Source organism: Bos indicus x Bos taurus, chromosome 12 (assembly GCF_003369695.1).
Source record: "Bos indicus x Bos taurus breed Angus x Brahman F1 hybrid chromosome 12, Bos_hybrid_MaternalHap_v2.0, whole genome shotgun sequence".
Classification (NCBI taxonomy): domain Eukaryota; kingdom Metazoa; phylum Chordata; class Mammalia; order Artiodactyla; family Bovidae; genus Bos; species Bos indicus x Bos taurus.
In genome coordinates this window covers 23757030-23775771 of record NC_040087.1, presented here as the reverse complement: position 1 = coordinate 23775771, position 18742 = coordinate 23757030, and the positions used below count along the sequence as shown (strand labels likewise).

General features: G+C 37.1%; 1 protein-coding gene across 3 annotated transcripts in view; it reads right to left on the bottom strand.

Moving 5' to 3' along the window:
* The window catches only part of TRPC4 (transient receptor potential cation channel subfamily C member 4), a 206198-nt gene that overhangs the window by 144081 nt on the left and 43375 nt on the right, over nucleotides 1–18742 (bottom strand). For all 3 annotated transcript variants that reach the window (XM_027557363.1, XM_027557362.1, XM_027557364.1), the window contains one exon: nucleotides 1844–2247. In XM_027557363.1, coding sequence (XP_027413164.1) covers nucleotides 1844–2227 — 384 coding nt within the window. In that variant the 5' untranslated portion in view covers nucleotides 2228–2247. The remainder of the gene's footprint in view (nucleotides 1–1843; nucleotides 2248–18742) is intronic.

Sequence of the window (18742 nt, the reverse complement as noted above, 5' to 3'; positions counted from 1 at the left end):
TATTAGGGAATGCAAATACTTTAGGAGTATGATTGTGCAAGGTGTTTCAAATTCACAAGGTGACTGGGGAAGTAGCACCTAACTTACACAGATAAGAACAGATTCCTACTCATTCCTGTCTAAGTGTCCGGTTTCTCTAGTGGTGGAAAACTGGGATATAACATAACATATGTCTTTAAATGTTACTACTACCTGTTCACCCCTGTCAAGGATAGTACAAGTTGGAAAATTCTTGTCTTACAAACTGATACAAGAGAAATTGTCCAGAAATACATGGCCTGGGATATTTCAGACTCCTGCCAGATTTCAAACCTTTGCAAACCTTTACTACCTTTTATTAATAATCAAGGTGCAGATCAATATGGTGGGAAGGTAACCCAAACAACTGGATATGAAACAAAAAATTAAAAACCAGTAAAGCAAAAAGCAAAGAGGTATTGCCATTGTGGAGTGTTGTTTTATCAAAGTTTGGAGCCAGGTGAGGGAAAAGGGTGCCTGATGTTAAGACATAAGAATGGGCCAAAGAACACAGACTTTTGGGGAGACCTTTTCAGGAGACATCCAGCCTTGAAATTCTTGTCTTAATCATGGCAATGATTCTGATCAAAGTCCTCCAGTAAAGCAAAGATAATGGTATAATAGCTACAGCAGGTCTTGCTTTAAAAGAATGTAATGTCTCTAAGATGGCTTAGTTAGTAAAGAAATCCGCCTGCAGTGCAGGAGACCCAGGTTCAATCCCTGGATTGATAAGATCCCGTGGAGAAGGAAATGGCAATCCACTTCAGGATTCTTGCCTGGGAAATACCGTGGACAGAGGAGCCTCGTGGGGCTACAGTCCATGGGGTCGCAAAGAGTCAGACACGACGTAGTGAGTAAACCACAATGTCTCTAAGAGTCCGTCATTTGCAGAAAATACTTGCACCTTTATCAAATAGAACAGAAACTGCCAGAGGTGTAAAAACAAATGTTTTTATAAGATTTTACTTGAAAGGACAGATTTTGAGCCAATGAAATACATGCAGTGTCTTCTGCAATTAGTCAATGAGGCTTGATGTCCGGAAGTGAAGAGTTCAATGTGAAGGGATAAAGGATCAAATAGTTCAGATACAGGGCAGTACCAGGGAATAATGTAGACAGACAAAAATAGATTCCTTATTCATTTCTGTCTACGATTTTTCCACTTCCTTAGGGATAAAAAATAGGGAGATAACAGGAATAAAAACCAGATAGTATTTATAATCATGTACCATTTTAGCTTAGTTTATACTGATGACATTAAGATACAACTACATTTTGCCAATAGTAAGTGTGATATATTAAATCTACAGTTATTTTCTAGTAAACTTTTTTGCTTTTTTAAAAAATTTGTCTCCATTTAAAAGAATTCATTAGAGTTTGCTAAAAAGCAGTATCAGGGTTAGATGTACAACTCACTTTAGCAATAAGATACAGAATTCCAAAACAGGCAAGAAGGTTAAAAAGAAAAATAGCAAAAGAATTCAGCCTGTTACTGCAGAATGTTCAGAAAATGAAGGACAAGGAGAAAACGGTAGCACCACCCCCCTAAATTTATATACTATTACATAAACATGTCCCTAATGTATGGGAAGCCACCATAGGTTACTTAGTTTTGCTTTGGTTCTCATTAAAGGCTCCTTAGCCAGGGTAAGAGGTGCAGGTGATGGTGACTTCTGTAGAGTATAAAATGTGTACTTAGCAGTAGTTTTCCATCATAATAGTTTTGATTTCAGTGCTAATATTTCTTAAAATTGGGGGAGAATTTGACCATCCATAGCAACCTTCTGCATGTAAAATAAATGAAAACCAATATTTTTGCAAGTACCTGTTTTTCTCCACTGGGCTTTTTGTGGTTCAGCAACAGCTCGACAGCTCCCACAACTTCTTTCCTGATAGCATGTAATAGGGCGTCTCCAACATAGACGTTAAAGCTTAAGAGGAGTTCAATGAGTTCCAAGTTCTCATTTTCAATTGCAATGAGAAGAGCAGTTCTTCCAAGAGGATCGATGCAATTAATATTGATTTTAAAATAAATTTCAGCTTCTTCTAGGGATTTCTTGACGCTTGCATAATCTCCCTTTTCCACAGCATTTAGGTAGGCTTTCTCGGAGGGTGAGAGTTCGGATTCTGCTCGGACTATCCTGAGAGGGATGCGGTCTCTATAGGGGGCGTTAACATTTCTTTTGTAATAGAACTGCGCCATGTTCATGCCATCCTATGTCTTTGTCTCTGAAAGTGCAAATAAAAACCAAAACACAAAAGGATTAGGGTTAGCACACTTTTTAATGATTCTGCATCACATTTAAATCACAACAATGCCAGTAATAATGATAAAACTTAATTATTAAGTTATTTTCCCTTTAAACCCCGGAAGAAGGTAATAATTATTCAGTGATCTCAAAACACAGGTTACAAAACTTCTTATCTAAGAAGAATAAAGAAAGGCTAATATTTGGCAAGTTACTTTTAAAAATTTTAAGTCTTTATTGAATTTGTTACAGTATTGTTTCTGTTTACTGTTTTGATTTTTTTGGACATGAGGAATGTGGCATCTTAGCCCCGCCAACCAGGGATCGAACTTGCACTCCCTGCATTGGAAAGTGAAGTCAGAACCACTGAATCACCAGGGAAGTTCCATAACAAGTTGCTTTTAAAGATGACTTTAAAACTGACATTTTTCAGGGGTTGCACCTGTAATTTTTAAAAATTATTTACAAAATTTATCATAAACACATATTGTTTTTAACAGGGAACCTTGAAAGTCAAAGGCTGTACCTATGAGGTCTGCAAAATGGACCAGGGATTTTCAAGTATGTCATTCACTGTTGAATTTTGCTCATCTTGAAGATGCTGTTGAGGTTACAGAATATCAACATCTTGGCAAAGTGTTTTTTCATTTTCATTTCTATTTTTAATGTTTGTAAGAACTGACATTAAAGTTTATGTTATTTAGTGATATTAATGTCAATAAAATATCATACCAAGCCTGATGAGTATAATTGTATTGTTTTCCTCATATAGGTAAATTAATTGAGGAAGAAAGAATGTGAACCGATGGTATTATCAAGATGTGTCTAGGCAATTTAATTTCCAAAGAAAACATTTAGAAAGGGATTAAATATATGGTTTATTATGAAAATGCTATTTTTCTTAATTCTCTTACCTCCAAAGCACAGAACAATAAATCACAAGGCAGGAATATATTTATTGTAAAACATAATATTATTTTGAGGTTACAGTAAAGATACACTTGAAGATGAGGAAATTACTTCAAATAAATGAGATTATCATCTCAAAATAGATTAATAAAAAATATCCAATGTCTCTCAAAGTCTTGCTGATTTCATAATCATCTTAATGATACAAAGTTTATAAAAATGTATTGCTATGAGCATAACTTCTTTATTTCTATTAGTTCCTGATTTTATATGTACAGTCTGAACTATTTTATTATTCTATGTCATTAATATTCAACTCACATATTTATTTACATACATTTGCTTATCAAATTAAAATAAATGGGGCATTCTAGGTACCTGAATATGCATATTTATCTTAATTGACCTTATCATTTTATAACTCAACCAGATTTGAATAATGCTTTAACTATAGATTAAATATGCATTGCATTAACAAATGTGATTATATTTAATGTAATGTTCTCAATTTGAGAAATTATTCATTGTTTGCATTACCAAGCAGTTAAGTTTTAATTTTGGATGTCCAGATTATTCATCATGATTTCTCAAATATCTAGGTTCAAAGTCTAATATACAATGCTGTACATTCATAATTTGTTCCTTTCTGGCATATTAGATTCAGCATTTTATTAAGGCCTCTTTATAGACTAAGCAAAAAGTGGCAATCTTATAATCCAAAATATTTTTCTCAAATGCTTCCCATCTTATCAATCTTTTTGTTTTAAACGTATTATGATCAACTACATAGCATGATACACATTTATTTTCACAATTGGAGACTGAGTGTTGTGAATTCTTTAAATGGCAATATTACTTTTTTGGAGGAAGATGAAAAGTAATACTGGTTTTCAAATGTATCCATTTTAGATGTTAAATTTCTTAATTGAACTGATTGTAATTTCAGTATTTGGAGGATGCTTTAATTTACTAGAGTAACAGGAATAAAATTTATATTATCAGATAAAGACAATTTAATATTCCTCAGATATACCAAAGCTTCAATAAATGAACATCATTATGATGTTACATATCATCATTTTAATTTTCTAACCACAAATGTACCATATATATATCAGCTGATGTTTATTCACTAAGTCGTGTCTGACTTTGCGACCCCATGGACTATATAGCCCACCAGGCTCCTCTGTCCATGAGATTTTCCAGGCAGGAATACTAGAGTGAGTTGCCATTTCCTACTCCAGATACGCATCAGCAGTAACATTAAAATATCTGCCTTAAGAAGGTAATTGTCACCCACTTCCCCAGCACTCCTTGTCTATTCATGTCAGCGTCCATAAGCTTGTGTGTGATCAGTGTGTGTGATCAGTGATGTACTTTTCACGTGGCAATTTTATCAGGACTACAGTATGAATACCTTATGATGATAATAACTGTCATTTCTATTCTATTTCAGCAGTACACATTCTCTACTACCTTACTCTTTGTCCTTCGTTTTCTAGAGTTGAATCTGAAGTTTCTCACCACAACATTTTTGCTTAAGACTAATGTTTGATTGTTGCCCAAAATATAAATTAAAATGAAAGTATGAACATACATATACACAGCCTATAAGAAATTCATATGAATTATGACTCAATCAGGATTAGGAATCAGTCTCAAAGATGGAAAAGATGAATTTTATTTTATTACATTTGCTTTATTTTATTAATCATGGTATCCAATAGAAATTAGATAGTAAACAGCATTATCCTTGTCAGAGTGCAAGATGTTGGTGACAATGAAGGGATTAGTGGACAACATAGAATATATACAAGAAATTGGGTGAAAAGAGAAGACAGATAATGAGAAATTAGACATTAAAATCCATTTCATTTACTCCAGAGGACTGTCATAAATGTAAACTACACAAGTATGTTTCAAAAAAAGTAATACAATATTGAGATAAAGATATATACAGCGGGATATTACTTAGCCATAAAAAAGGAATTGAAATTGGGTCATTGTAGAGATGTGGATGGACCTAGAATCTGTAACACAGATTGAAGTAAGTCAGAAATAGAAAAACAAATATTATATATTAATGCATGTGGAATATAGAAAAATGGTACAGATGAACATACTTGCAGGGTAGGAATAGAGAAACAGATGTGGAGAATGGACAGCTGGACATGGTGGGGAGGGGAAGGGGAGGGTGGGATAATTGGGAGATTAGTATTGACATATATACACTACCATGTGTAAAACAGAAAGCTGGTGGGACCCTGCTGTATAGCAAAAGAGGCTTAGCTCAGTGCTCTGTGATGACTAGAGGGATGGGATAAGGGGAGGGTGGGAGGCTCAAGAGGGAGGGAATATATGTATACATACAGCTGATTCACTTTGGTGTACCACAGAAACTAACACAACATGGCAAAGCAATTATATTTCAATAAAAAAAGACATATTCTAGTCCACATCATATTTAAGTTGTGAACTGGGCATGAGACTTCCCATTAGACAACCTGTCTCTCCATCCATAAAGTGAGAAAAACAATACTCAATGAAGGACAGGTGAGAAGAATCAGGAGAGTTTGTGCTAAGGAAGACCATTTATCTGCTATCTTCTTTCAAATGTCCTGGATTGGGAAAAAGTTAGAATTCATGTTGGGAAGGTTAGATGTATTTAAAATACATTTAAAATGTAATATATAAAATATAAAATTGAGTTATTTATAATGGGATAGTAAAATATAGAGAAAGAGAAAAGGAGAGGGAGAGAAAAGATGGAGTAACTCTGACTGATGACTAAAAACTTTAAAAAGTAAGGAAGAGTATATAATTTTTTCAGTACATTGACTTGTCCTTCTGGATTGAGATGCAGTGATACTAACTGAAGGACAAAAATCAAGGTTAACAATTTAAAAATGTGATATATGAATGTAATCGCAAAGAGAAGGTGCTGATAAGGCTGATGGTTCCTGAGCTGACACTCTTATCAGAAACTATGGAATTGCTACTGGATAGAAAGTCTGTAAAAGAACATGGGACTCAGTGAAGCAAATATACTTATCTCCAATGTGGAAATAAAAGCCTATTCCTGATCCTGCACTTTCAGAATGAACTTTCTGAGGGGGAAAATTTTTTTCCCCATAAGTTACAGAGTTTAGCAGATCCTTTGATTTCAATGATCCCTTTATGATGCATAAACTGGAAATGAAATGGCTGCTTCATCAAGTTATGTTTCTAGGACTTGGAAGAGATATGGAATGTGATGCAGAAAGACTCAAATCCTGCACGTGAATTTTAAATTAACCCAATATTTCTTTTTCCTAAATATGTTCAGGGCTTAAGAAACAAAAATGTAAGAGAGCTTCACCTTGACATCAATCTCAAGAGAAATTTTAAAAAATTGTCCCTAGATATGAAAACTGCAGTTATCTAAACATCTTGAAGATACACAGGAAAACAAAAGTTTCAGATATTTATAGCGATCAGAAGGCATATTCCCTAAAGGATGAGCTTAGGCGTGTGGTGGAAAGAGCAGGGAACTTGAATTCCGAAAAACACAAAGGAAAGAAAATAAACAGAAATCTCCACTTTTGAGTGAACATTATTAAAAGTAAAATAAAATTTGCCCAAACAACTTCCTTTCTTTTTCTTTTGACTTTTGATTCCCTAACTGCTAGAGGATACATCTGTACAGGTGTGAGCTCATGATACAGCGAGAAATAAAGACTCCTTTTTTTGTTAGGATAGTACAGCACATATCCAGATTGTATTCTTTTTTTTTTTCTGAAATCTGACAGGAAATAAAAATTTCCCAGTTGACTTATTCACACTCAAACCTATTTGGATTTTTTTTCTTGCTATTGGTGTAGTAGGTGAAGGTGAAGTCGCTCAGTTGTGTCTGACTCTTTGCGACCCATGGACTGTAGCCTACCAGGCTCCTCCATCCATGGGATTCTCCAGGCAAGAATACTGGAGTGGGTTGCCATTTCCTTCTCCAGGGGATCTTCCCGACCCAGGGATCGAACCCAGGTCTCCCACATTGGAGGCAGACGCTTTAACCTCTGAGCCACCAGGGAAGCCCATTGGTGTAGTATTATAATATCAGTATCTTTGGCATAATGCATTGTGCACATAAAAGCATAATGCTCTCATTTTTACTATCATTCCTAATTCCAGGCCCTTTTCTTCATCATCTTTCACACAACTACACCAATATCCTTGTAATAATCTCACTGATATTATCCTTGCTTCCTCCCTATTTAGCCTCCGCAATGCCACATGCCTAAAATTTCTAAAATATAAATCTGATTCAATCACTCTTGTACTTATAATCCTTAAATGACTCATAACCATCCACAGGGAAAATAATAACCTATTATAGAATATGGGACCTGCATGATCTGGCTTCTAATGCTTTCTTAGATGTATCTCCCAAGTCAAACCCTGAAAAACCTGATTTTACACTGACAAGAATCCAAACTACTTGGCCACTACAGCTCGAAGCATTTTCTCATATTGTTCTTTAGAATAAGAATTCTGTTCCTCCCCTTGAGCCTTCTGGCAACTCCTGCCAAATTTTAAAACCTCTGTGAACTATCACAGCCTCTGTGGATTTTTCTTCTCTTCCTCTTAAGGCAGAGTTAATGACCTCCTTTATGCATCTTCATAGACCCTGTGAACTGTGTTTTTCTTTTTACTGTGTAAGAGATTGGGACTTACACAGTATTGCATCCCAATCCAAAGCAAGTGGTTACTGCCCCAAATTTACTGATGAATCAACAAATTAAAGATTATATTTTTAGAATTATTTCTCTGTTTTTTGGGGTAAAGGAATAAAATTAACAGGGTAAAATTTCTTTAATCATGTGCTGAAAGATTGTTTAGCCCACTGAATGCCACAATGAATAGCTGGACAGCCAGTCAGTGGTCATAAGTTACTGAATAGCCTGGGCAAAATGCTTTCTTTCTTTTTTTTTTTTTTTACCTATTTTTATTCTCTACATACCTTACCCACAAGCTTTTTTTTCCCCCACAAAGACCTATAACATGTAAATCAACACATCTATAACTCTCACCTTTGGAATATGCTATCACTACTATCTAAATCTCAGAAGGACGTAAGACTTAAGTCACTTGACTGATACTTCCAGGGAAATGAGAGCGCAGAGGGGGAAAAAAAAAAGTACAAGACAGCCAGGGCCGGCAAACTGAATATCTCATAAAGGGAGAAATCAAGTTTATATACCAGTTAATAGGAGACTAAAATATGCATATTAATATTTACAGAATTATAAAGAGGATAGGAGAAAAACAGAGGAATAAAAGTAATCAAGAGTAAGAATTAAAAAAAGCAATTGGTGATACTGGTAGAATGATCATGAAATGAACCAGCAAACTTAAAGTTCAGATCGTTGACATTTTCCCAGTTTGAAACTGTAAAAGTGAAGAGAAAAAGAGAATAGATGGGTAAGAGCCAACATCTATAATATAGCAAATGACTGAAGAGAAAATAAATAATGGTGTGTGGGACATATTTTTAGTAGTAATGACCAAGAATTTTCATAATTACAGAAGATAAAAGACCTCATATGGAAAGAATCCATAGCATCATGTAAGACATAGAAGAACAGCTGCTTCATAGATTAAGAAAATTATAAAGGAGGAGAAAAAAAAATCCCCTAAGAGAATTGCTACCACTTTCAACATAAGGAATAGCTAGGTCAAAATAAATTTTTGTTCTATAAAATGTTTTCTCAGGGGTGATAAGACTGTAAACCAATAAATAATTCAAGATTTCAGTGTTCCCATCAAGAAATTCCTGCAATTAAATTTACCTAAGATAACATCCTGCTCACCTGGGCAAACAGCTTTCTTATCTTTCTTATCAAGATTCTCTCCAGACCCCTCACTTGGCTAAATCTGTTTAGTTGATGAGTCGTCCCTGACCCTTTGCGACTGCATGGACTAGTAGCCACCAGGCTCCTCTGTCCATGGATTTCCCAGGCAAGCATCCTGGAGTGGATTGCCATTTCCTTCTCCAGGGAATCTTCCTGGCCCAGGGATCGAACCTGCACTTCCTGCATTGGCAGGAGGATTCTTTATTGCTGAGCCTCCAGGGAAGCTCTGGCTAAATCTACCAATCCTAAATTAGTAACATCACATATATTGCCCAATCTCCATCATTCTCCCATCTTGAAAGACCCACCTTAAATCCCTTGCACACAGGGCAGATCTCTATGGATATTCTTTCCAGCTGGCCCCTCTGGTGGCACTACACAGCTATATCAATGTGATGTCCTCCCTACTGCTAAGAGTGATAATGAATTTATCCTTATTTTACTAGAAAATCATGATAATATTTTGGGAAGTCCAGGACATAAAATGAATAAAGGATCAGATTAATATCAGACCTCTTAACAGCAAATTTGAAGGTTAGAATATAATGAGGTATTGACTGAAAAGTTGAGATGGATAAAAGCCTCCCCTCTCAACATGAACTTTGAAACTAGAATTTCATATCTTTTTAAAATTATTTAAATGCAGGAAGGAATAAAATTAGTCTCATGCATACCGCCTTGGAAGATTGTTCACACAAAGACCATATTTGATCACAGGATGGCACTACAATATGTGGAAAGTATAGGTATAAAAAGAATGATTTCTACGGTTTAAGCAGTTGAATTTTTGTCTCCATTGCTCACTGATCTACATGCATGGATTAGAAAAGGGTCTGGTACATAACAAGTGTATAATGAATATTTGCTGCAGGCATAAAATATCTATTAAACATCTGTATGTCAAATGTGCGTATTAAACATTGACAGCACCCTGGGAAATGAAAGTCAACATCCTTGAGAAACATGGCAAGAGCCGGGAGAGACGGAGATCTGCTTTCCGTAGGGTGATTGGGGGTGGCCTCTCTGTGACATGAAAGATGATAAAATGGCAGCTAAGCAACATTTAAAAGTTCAGAGAAGACCATTATGTTAAAAATGATCTGAAAGTGGGAAAACAGTGAAGCAGGGACAGCATGATGCATTCTAGGATGTAGAAGAGGGAGAGCTTGTCAATAGAGTACTGCATGTAAGGGAGAGAATGGAGGCAATGAGTCTATAACCAGGAAATGCAAGGCAAAGATTTGGGAATGTATTCAAAACATAGTTCTTGAATGGCCTTGAGCTGGGAACGTATGTAATCCAAGTTCTGCTTTTAATGGTCACTTAGGCTGCTATGGTTTTTCCTGTGGTCATGTATGGATATGAGAGTTGGACTGTGAAGAAGGCTGAGCGCCGAAGAATTGATGCTTTTGAACTGTGGTGTTGGAGAAGACTCTTGAGAGTCCCTTGGACTGCAAGGAGATCCAACCAGTCCATTCTAAAGGAGATCAGCCCTGGGATTTCTTTGAAAGGAATGATGCTAAAGCTGAAAGTCCAGTACTTTGGCCACCTCATGTGAAGAGTTGACTCATTGGAAAAGACTCTGATGCTGGGAGGGATTGGGGGCAGGAGGAGAAGGGGACGACAGAGGATGAGATGACTGGATGGCATCACTGACTCGATGGACGTGAGTCAGAGTGAACTCCGGGAATTGGTGATGGGCAGGGAGATCTGGTGTGCTGTGACTCATGGGGTCGCAAAGACTCGGACACGACTGAGAGAATGATCTGATCTGAGGCTGCTGATTGATTTGGAAACAAGAGTTCAACCTCTGGGTTGGGGAGATCACCTGGGAAGGAAATAGCACCCACTCCAGTATTCTTGCCTGGGAAATCCCATGGACAGAAGAGCCTGGTAGGCTATAGTCCACAGAGTTGCAAGAGTCAGACACAGCTTAGTGACTAAACCACCACCAAGAGTGAAAACCGAGAGACCATCTGCCAATAGAACGAGTGAGTGCCATTCCACAGTCTACATCATGAAGGAGGAAACATGGAACTCTAGGATTAATAATGCAAAACTTGGGGACTTCCCTGGTGGTCTTGTAATTAAGATTTTGCCTTCCAACACAGAGGGCATGGGTTTGATCCCTGGTCAGGGAGCTAAGACCCCACATGCCTTGTGGCCAAAACACAAAAGCAGAAAAAATATTGTAACAAATTAAATAAAGACTTTAAAAATGGTCCACATAAAAAAAAAAAAAATCTTCAAAAAAAGAATGCAAAATTCAGACTGATGGTGGAATGTAGGTGGAGATTTAAGTGTCTGCTCATATTTTATTGAACAAAGAGGGATAAGATGGAGATCTACTTTTGGTAGGGTGGTTGGGGTGGTTTATTAATATTTTATTAGCTCTGATTTAATATATTTGAGGTAATCTTTCTCTAATCCTTTCCCATATCCCTATTTTTCATACCTTTGCAGAATGTGAAGATTTTTAAGGATATACCATTTTGTAACAAGAATGAAGGTATATATATTGCTACTACAACACCAGAAACAGTTTTACTACTTTCATTGTGTCAAAGGTGTCACTAATTGTCCTGTTGACAACGAAAGCATAATTTGCTGTAAAAGAAGCAATATTCAGAAGAAATGTGGAGGGAAGGCGATACATATTACAAGAAAGTAGTTTACCAGATTACACCAAGAAAGACAAAATAACCTGGTTTCAAAAATGACATATTCAAGAGCAAAATTTATGCAAAAGTCACCCAGAACAATCAGATCCTGTAGTCCATAGCCAACATTCAGTTTCTGACATTGTGTGTGCACAGATGCATATGTATGAATGCTAACTATGGAAACAGTGAGTCTTTTGACCAAAGGAGAAAGAAATAAATCTTGTAATCATAGCAAAAGTAATATAAAAGGCTTAAATCTATGTGTATGCAATAGAATTTTTGATAAATATATGACTCTTAAATGTAAAAAAATACCAATTAGATTACTGCAGAAGCAAAGATGTCACAGGGCTTAGATGTTATTGCTGGTGATGCTGGCGGTGGTAGTGGTGGTGGTAGCAGTGTGTGAGGGAGAGAGAGAGAAGTAATTCAATACATATTTCATAAAAGCATATCATTAGAGAAGCATTAAAAATAAGGGCAGGAAATGGAATGATAATAAGCAATGTTGAGACAGTTAAAAGTTTTGGAAATAATTATTTCGGAATACCATGAGAATGGTTGAATTGCATTTAAAAATCGAATATTGAAACAAAATGATGGGAAAGCATCAACAAATGTTAGTCAATCCTTTCAGTGGGGAAGAATTTTCTAAGCAAAAAATAGTGGAGAAATGACTATGAGGAAGACTCATGGTATGCATACACAGAATTCAAAAATTCTTAGTAGTAAAACATAATGTAGAAAATTAAAAGATAAAATAACTAGGAGAATTATTAAAACTAAATATGACTGAGAAGAGGTTATTAAATAGAAAACAAAAATCACTAAGAGTCAGAGAATAAAAAGAACAGCTTCTTCCAAGAATAGAAAATATACCTGGAAGATATCATTTGAAAGTGCATTCTACTTTACTGACCTCTATAACTATGAAGTCTACCAGTAAGACAGACACATTGCATGCCAAATATGATCATATTATATATAAAAGAATGACCAGTACCAGAAAGGATGCAATGAAAATATTTCTCTTGTTAAATTGCTGGTGATAGTTGAAAGTGGAAAGGAACTGGAAAAATGTATATTGGTCTTTTGAAAGGTTCAAGCCCTTTACCCCATGAATATCTCTCCCAGGAATCTATCTTAGAGCTATATTTTATAAAGCAGGTGATGATGTATGCACAAAAGGAAAAATAACTCCTACATATTGTTGAGAAAAACTGGAGAGACTTCAAGACTTAAAAACCAGTCATTGTCAGCTCATCAATTAAGAGCTAAATATCTACTTAATAAAAAGTGTGCCACTTAAATAAAATAATATGATTAGAAATTAATATTATGTAAAATAAGCATATTAAGATCTTTGCCAATCATGGAAAAATTTTTGAACACAGTAAAATTAATAGCTACACCAAGGATAAAACCTATGAGAAGGTGGTAACTATTAATACACTCATAATTAAGAAAGGTCACTGATGGGTAACTGAATGATTTCTGTTCTTGCCTAAATTTTCTAAGTTTTTGATAAGGAGAACACAATATATTTTACTAAAAAAAACAGCCTCTTAATCAAAAAGAAATTTTAGTTTATAAAAGAAAAAATCAGCTGTCCTTGATAACTAGCAGAACTCTCAAGTTTAAAATATATTTGACTTGTTTTTCATGACTCCAAAAGCTAGAACAAAGAGGAATGGGTAGAGATGATACAGAAAACACTTTCTTCTCATCTAAGGGATGATCTATTAACAGTAATATTTCTTGTCAAGGATTAAATGTTTCTCTTAGAGACTAGTAAACTCTGTTGCTGAGAGTATTCAAGGGTGAAAGAGACAACTCAAAGGGAAAAGCTGGAGAGAGAATTCAAGAACTAGACAGATGACTTAACTTGGATAATCTTTAATGACTGTAGCGATTAGACTCTGACGCTATTAGTCTCTGCTTTTGTCGTTGTCTCTGACAATGAGCCATGTAACTTTAGACACATTGCTAACATTGCCATTCTTCCTATTCCTCTCTTAAAGTTATAATAAATCATCTTCATACTTTCATTTTCTTGTTTAGTCACTAAATCGTGTCCCACTGTTTTGCGACCCCACAGACTATAGCTCACCAGGCTTCTCTGTCCATGAAAATTTCCAGGCAAGAATACTGGAGTGGACTGCCATTTCCTCCTCCAAGGGATCTTTCTGACCCAGGGATCAAACCCATGTCTTCTGTATTGCAGGTAGATTCGTTTTCATTATAGGGGACTGGAATGCAAAAGTAAGAAGTCAAGAAACACCTGGAGTAACAGGCAAATTTGGCCTTGGAATACAGAATGAAGCAGGGCAAAGACTAATAGAGTTTTGCCAAGAAAATGCACTGGTCATAACAAACACCCTCTTCCAACAACACAAGAGAAGACTCTGTACATGGACATCACCAGATGGTCAACACCGAAATCAGATTGATTATATTCTTTGCAGCCAAAGATGGAGAAGCTCTATACAGTCAGCAAAAACAAGACCAGGAGCTGACTGTGGCTCAGACCATGAACTCCTTATTGCCAAATTCAGACTTAAATTGAAGAAAGTAGGGAAAACCACTAGACCATTCAGGTATGACCTAAATCAAATCCCTTATGATTATACACTGGAACTGAGAAATAGATTTAAGGGACTAGATCTGATAGATAGAGTGCCTGATGAGCTATGGAATGAGGTTCACGACATTGTACAGGAGACAGGGATCAAGACCATCCCCATGGAAAAGAAATGCAAAAAAGCAAAATGGCTGTCTGGGGAGGCCTTACAAATAGCTATGAAAAGAAGAGAAGTGAAAAGTAAAGGAGAAAAGGAACAATATAAGCATCTGAATGCAGAGTTCCAAAGAATATCAAGAAGAGATAAGAAAGCCTTCCTCAATGATCAATGCAAAGAAATAGAGGAAAACAACAGAATGGGAAAGACTAGGGATCTCTTCAAGAAAATCAGAGATACCAAAGGAACATTTCATGCAAAGATGGGCTCGATAAAGGACAGAAATGGTATGGACCTAACAGAAGCAGAAGATATTAAGAAGAGGTGGCAAGAATACACAGAAGAACTGTACAAAAAAGATCTTCACAACCCAGATAATCACGATGGTGTGATCACTGACCTAGAGCCAGACATCCTGGAATATGAAGTCAAGTGAGCCTTAGAAAGCATCACTACGAACAAAGCTAATGGAGGTGATGGAATTCCAGTTGAGCTGTTCCAGGTCCTGAAAGATGATGCTGTCAAAGTGCTGCACTCAAGATGCCACAAATTTGGAAAACTCAGCAGTGGCCACAGGACTGGAAAAGATCAGTTTTCATTCCAATCCCAAAGAAAGGCAATGCCAAAGAATGCTCAAACTACTGCACAATTGCACTCCTCTCACATGCTAGTAAAGTAATGCTCAAAATTCTCCAAGCCAGGCTTCAACAATATGTGAACCGTGAACTTCCTGATGTTCAAGCTGGTTTTAGAAAAGGCAGAGGAACCAGAGATCAAATTGCCAACATCCGCTGGATCATGGAAAAAGCAAGAGAGTTCCAGAAAAGCATCTATTTCTGCTTTATTGACTATGCCAAAGCCTTTGACTGTGTGGATCACAATAAACTGTGGAAAATTCTGAAAGAGATGGGAATACCAGACCACCTGATCTGCCTCTTGAGAAATTTGTATGCAGGTCAGGAAGCAACAGTTAGAACTGGACATGGAACAACAGGCTGGTTCCAAATAGGAAAAGGAGTTCGGCAAGGCTGTATATTGTCACCCTGTTTATTTAACTTATATGCAGAGTACATCATGAGAAATGCTGGACTGGAAGAAACACAAGCTGGAATCAAGATTGCCAGGAGAAATATCAATAACCTCAGATATGCAGATGACACCACCCTTATGGCAGAAAGTGAAGAGGAACTCAAAAGCCTCTTGATGAAAGTGAAAGTGGAGAGTGAAAAAGTTGGCTTAAAGCTCAACATTCAGAAAACAAAGATCATGGCATCCGGTCCCATCACTTCATGGGAAATAGATGGGGAAACAGTGGAAACAGTGTCAGACTTTATTTTTCTGGGCTCCAAAATCACTACAGATGGTGACTGCAGCCATGAAATAAAAAGACGCTTACTCCTTGGAAGGAAAGTTATGACCAACCTAGATAGCATATTCAAAAGCAGAGACATTACTTTGCCAACAAAGGTCCATCTAGTCAAGGCTATGGTTTTTCCTGTGGTCATGTATGGATGTGAGAGTTGGACTGTGAAGAAGGCTGAGCGCCGAAGAATTGATGCTTTTAAACTGTGATGTTGGAGAAGACTCTTGAGAGTCCCTTGGTTGCAAGGAGATCCAACCAGTCCATTCTAAAGGAGATCAGCCCTGGGATTTCTTTGGAAGGAATGATGCTAAAGCTGAAACTCCAGTACTCTGGCCACCTCATGCGAAGAGTTGACTCATTGGAAAAGACTCTGATGCTGGGAGGGATTGGGGGCAAGAGGAGAAGGGGACGACAGAGGATGAGATGGCTGGATGGCATCACTGACTCGATGGACATGAGTCTGAGTGAACTCTGGGAGTTGGTGATGGACAGGGAGGCCTGGCGTGCTGCGATTCATGGGGTCGCAAAGAGTCGGACATGGCTGAGCGACTGATCTGATCTGATCATTGCCACTGAGCCACCAGGGAAAACCTTCATGTTTTCATAAAGCTTGACTTAAATTTTTACAATACTAGGTTATTTGTATTCGGTTTTGTTATATGACTTTTTGCTCTTAGTTACAGAAAGGGTGTCTCTTCATTATATACAGATGAGGTTTCCAAAAAAAATTGTTTCCAAATGTATTAGCTGTTTAGATAAACACAACTGTCAGAATTCCTGACATTTATGATAGCTATGAAGAGAAATTAGCTTTTTGAAGATAGAACACGGTTTTCATAAATTTCCATTGTCGTCTTCACTCTAAATATTTATTATGAAGTCAATTTAGGTATTTCTATTTCTAAAAAGTACAATTTTATTAATAAAACTAAAATATATATTTTTGCTTGGATAGTGAAGATATAGATGTAGTTTTACCATCATGGTGGAATTAAGCAGAAGGTTTTTATTAGGGGTATAATTTTAAAAATTCACACATTTATCTTTTTTTGTTTTAGTTGTAAATAAGACAGTCTACATCAGTTTCTTTTCTCCTAAATGGTAGTTACTATGTGACATTCATTTCTCATATAGGCTTTATTTGAAGCATTTGGAGGAAATATAACAGTAGTAAACAGGGTTCCCTGTACTTACTGATTATATAATTTGTTTTATCTAGAATTATCAAAAGAGCTCTTTAGCACTGGGGGGACAAAACTGGACCCCCCGTAATCACTAATATACAGTAACTAATTTTTTTTTTTTTTATGTTGAGAGGTTTAATTCATGAATGTTTCTCAATTCATTATTCTCTATATCCCTAAAACAACCTGTCCTGCTATTAAAAAGGAAAGGAAAAGACAGGGTAGTTTGTTCTGTTTCACCCATTTTCAGTGACTGAAGATAGCCTGCTGAGCCCAGTAGTAAGGTCCTGAAGCTAATTCATTTATATGAGTCCATTGCAGTTTCAGGCAAGGAGTCACCTTTGGTGAAGCAAGGCCTTCTCCTCTATTTGAAGGTACATTCTTTAAAAGAAGGTATTCAGACTGAGTGAGAGTGACAGTGAGCAACCTCATCTACCAACTTGACCCTGAAGACAAACTAGTTAACTGGGATGTGTCTGTTTCATGTCTGCTTCGTGTCTCCCAGAAATCTTGACCCCTCAGTGTGGGCTCCATTCTTCAGCAAAAGATTTATTGAGGCTTATTCTATAGCAGACCAGGACTATCTTGAGGGTTGAGGATAAAATGTCACATAGAACACAATCCCAGTGGGTGAACTTTTATACAAATTATATCTCGCTATAGCTGTTAAAACAGCAGCAAGAATTCTCTGACCTCAGGGAGGACACTGTCTAGTAGAGGAGAAGTTTTGTTAATCAGTTCAGTTCAGTTTAGTCGCTCAGTCGTGTCTGACTCTTTGCGACCCTGTGAATCACAGCACACCAGGCCTCCCTGCCCATCACCAACTCCCGGAGTTCACCCAAACCCATGTCTGTTGAGTCAGTGATGCCATCCAACCATCTCATCCTCTGTTGTCCACTTCTCCTCCTGCCTTCAATCTTTCCCAGCATCAGGGTCTTTTCAAATGAGTCAGCTCTTTGCATCAAGTGGCCAAAGTTTTAGAGTTTCAGCTTCAGCATCATTTCTTCCAAAGAACACCCAGGGCTGATCTCCTTTAGAATGGACAGGTTGGATCTCCTTGCAGTCCAAGGGACTCTCAAGAGTCTTCTCCAACACCACAGTTGAAAAGCATCAATTCTTCAGCACTCAGCTTTCTTTATAGTCCAACTCTCACATCCATACATGACCTAGACAGCATATTAAAAAGCAGAGACATTGCTTTGTCAACAAAGGTCCATCTAGTCAAGGTTATGGTTTTTCCAGTGGTCATGTATGGATGTGAGACTTTTGTTAATAATCAGTAATAAATACCACATGGCGAGTTCTCCAGTAGAGATTGGTAAAGTGTTTCTTGGGGATTCCAAAGAGAAAACCATTAATTGTACCTGGAGGGAGAGAAATGCTTGCTATGGAAGTATTTAACTATGAGTAGATGTTGCCCAGGGCTTCCCGGGTGGCTCAGTGGTAAAGAATCTGCCTGCCAATGCAAGGGATGCGGGAGACATGGGTTCGATCCCTGGGTCGGGAAGATCCCCCAGAGAAGGAGATGGAAACCCACTCCAGTATTCTTGCCGGGAATATCCCACAGACAGAGGAGCCTGGTGGTGTACAGCCCATGGGGTCGCAAAGAGTCAGACACGACTGAGTGACTGAGCGTGCACCAGGTGTATCCTCAGTGACTAGTGGAAGCAAGGAATTCCAGGGAAAGGAAGCAGAGTTTTTAAAAGGAATGAGGATGAGAAAGAGCTCCT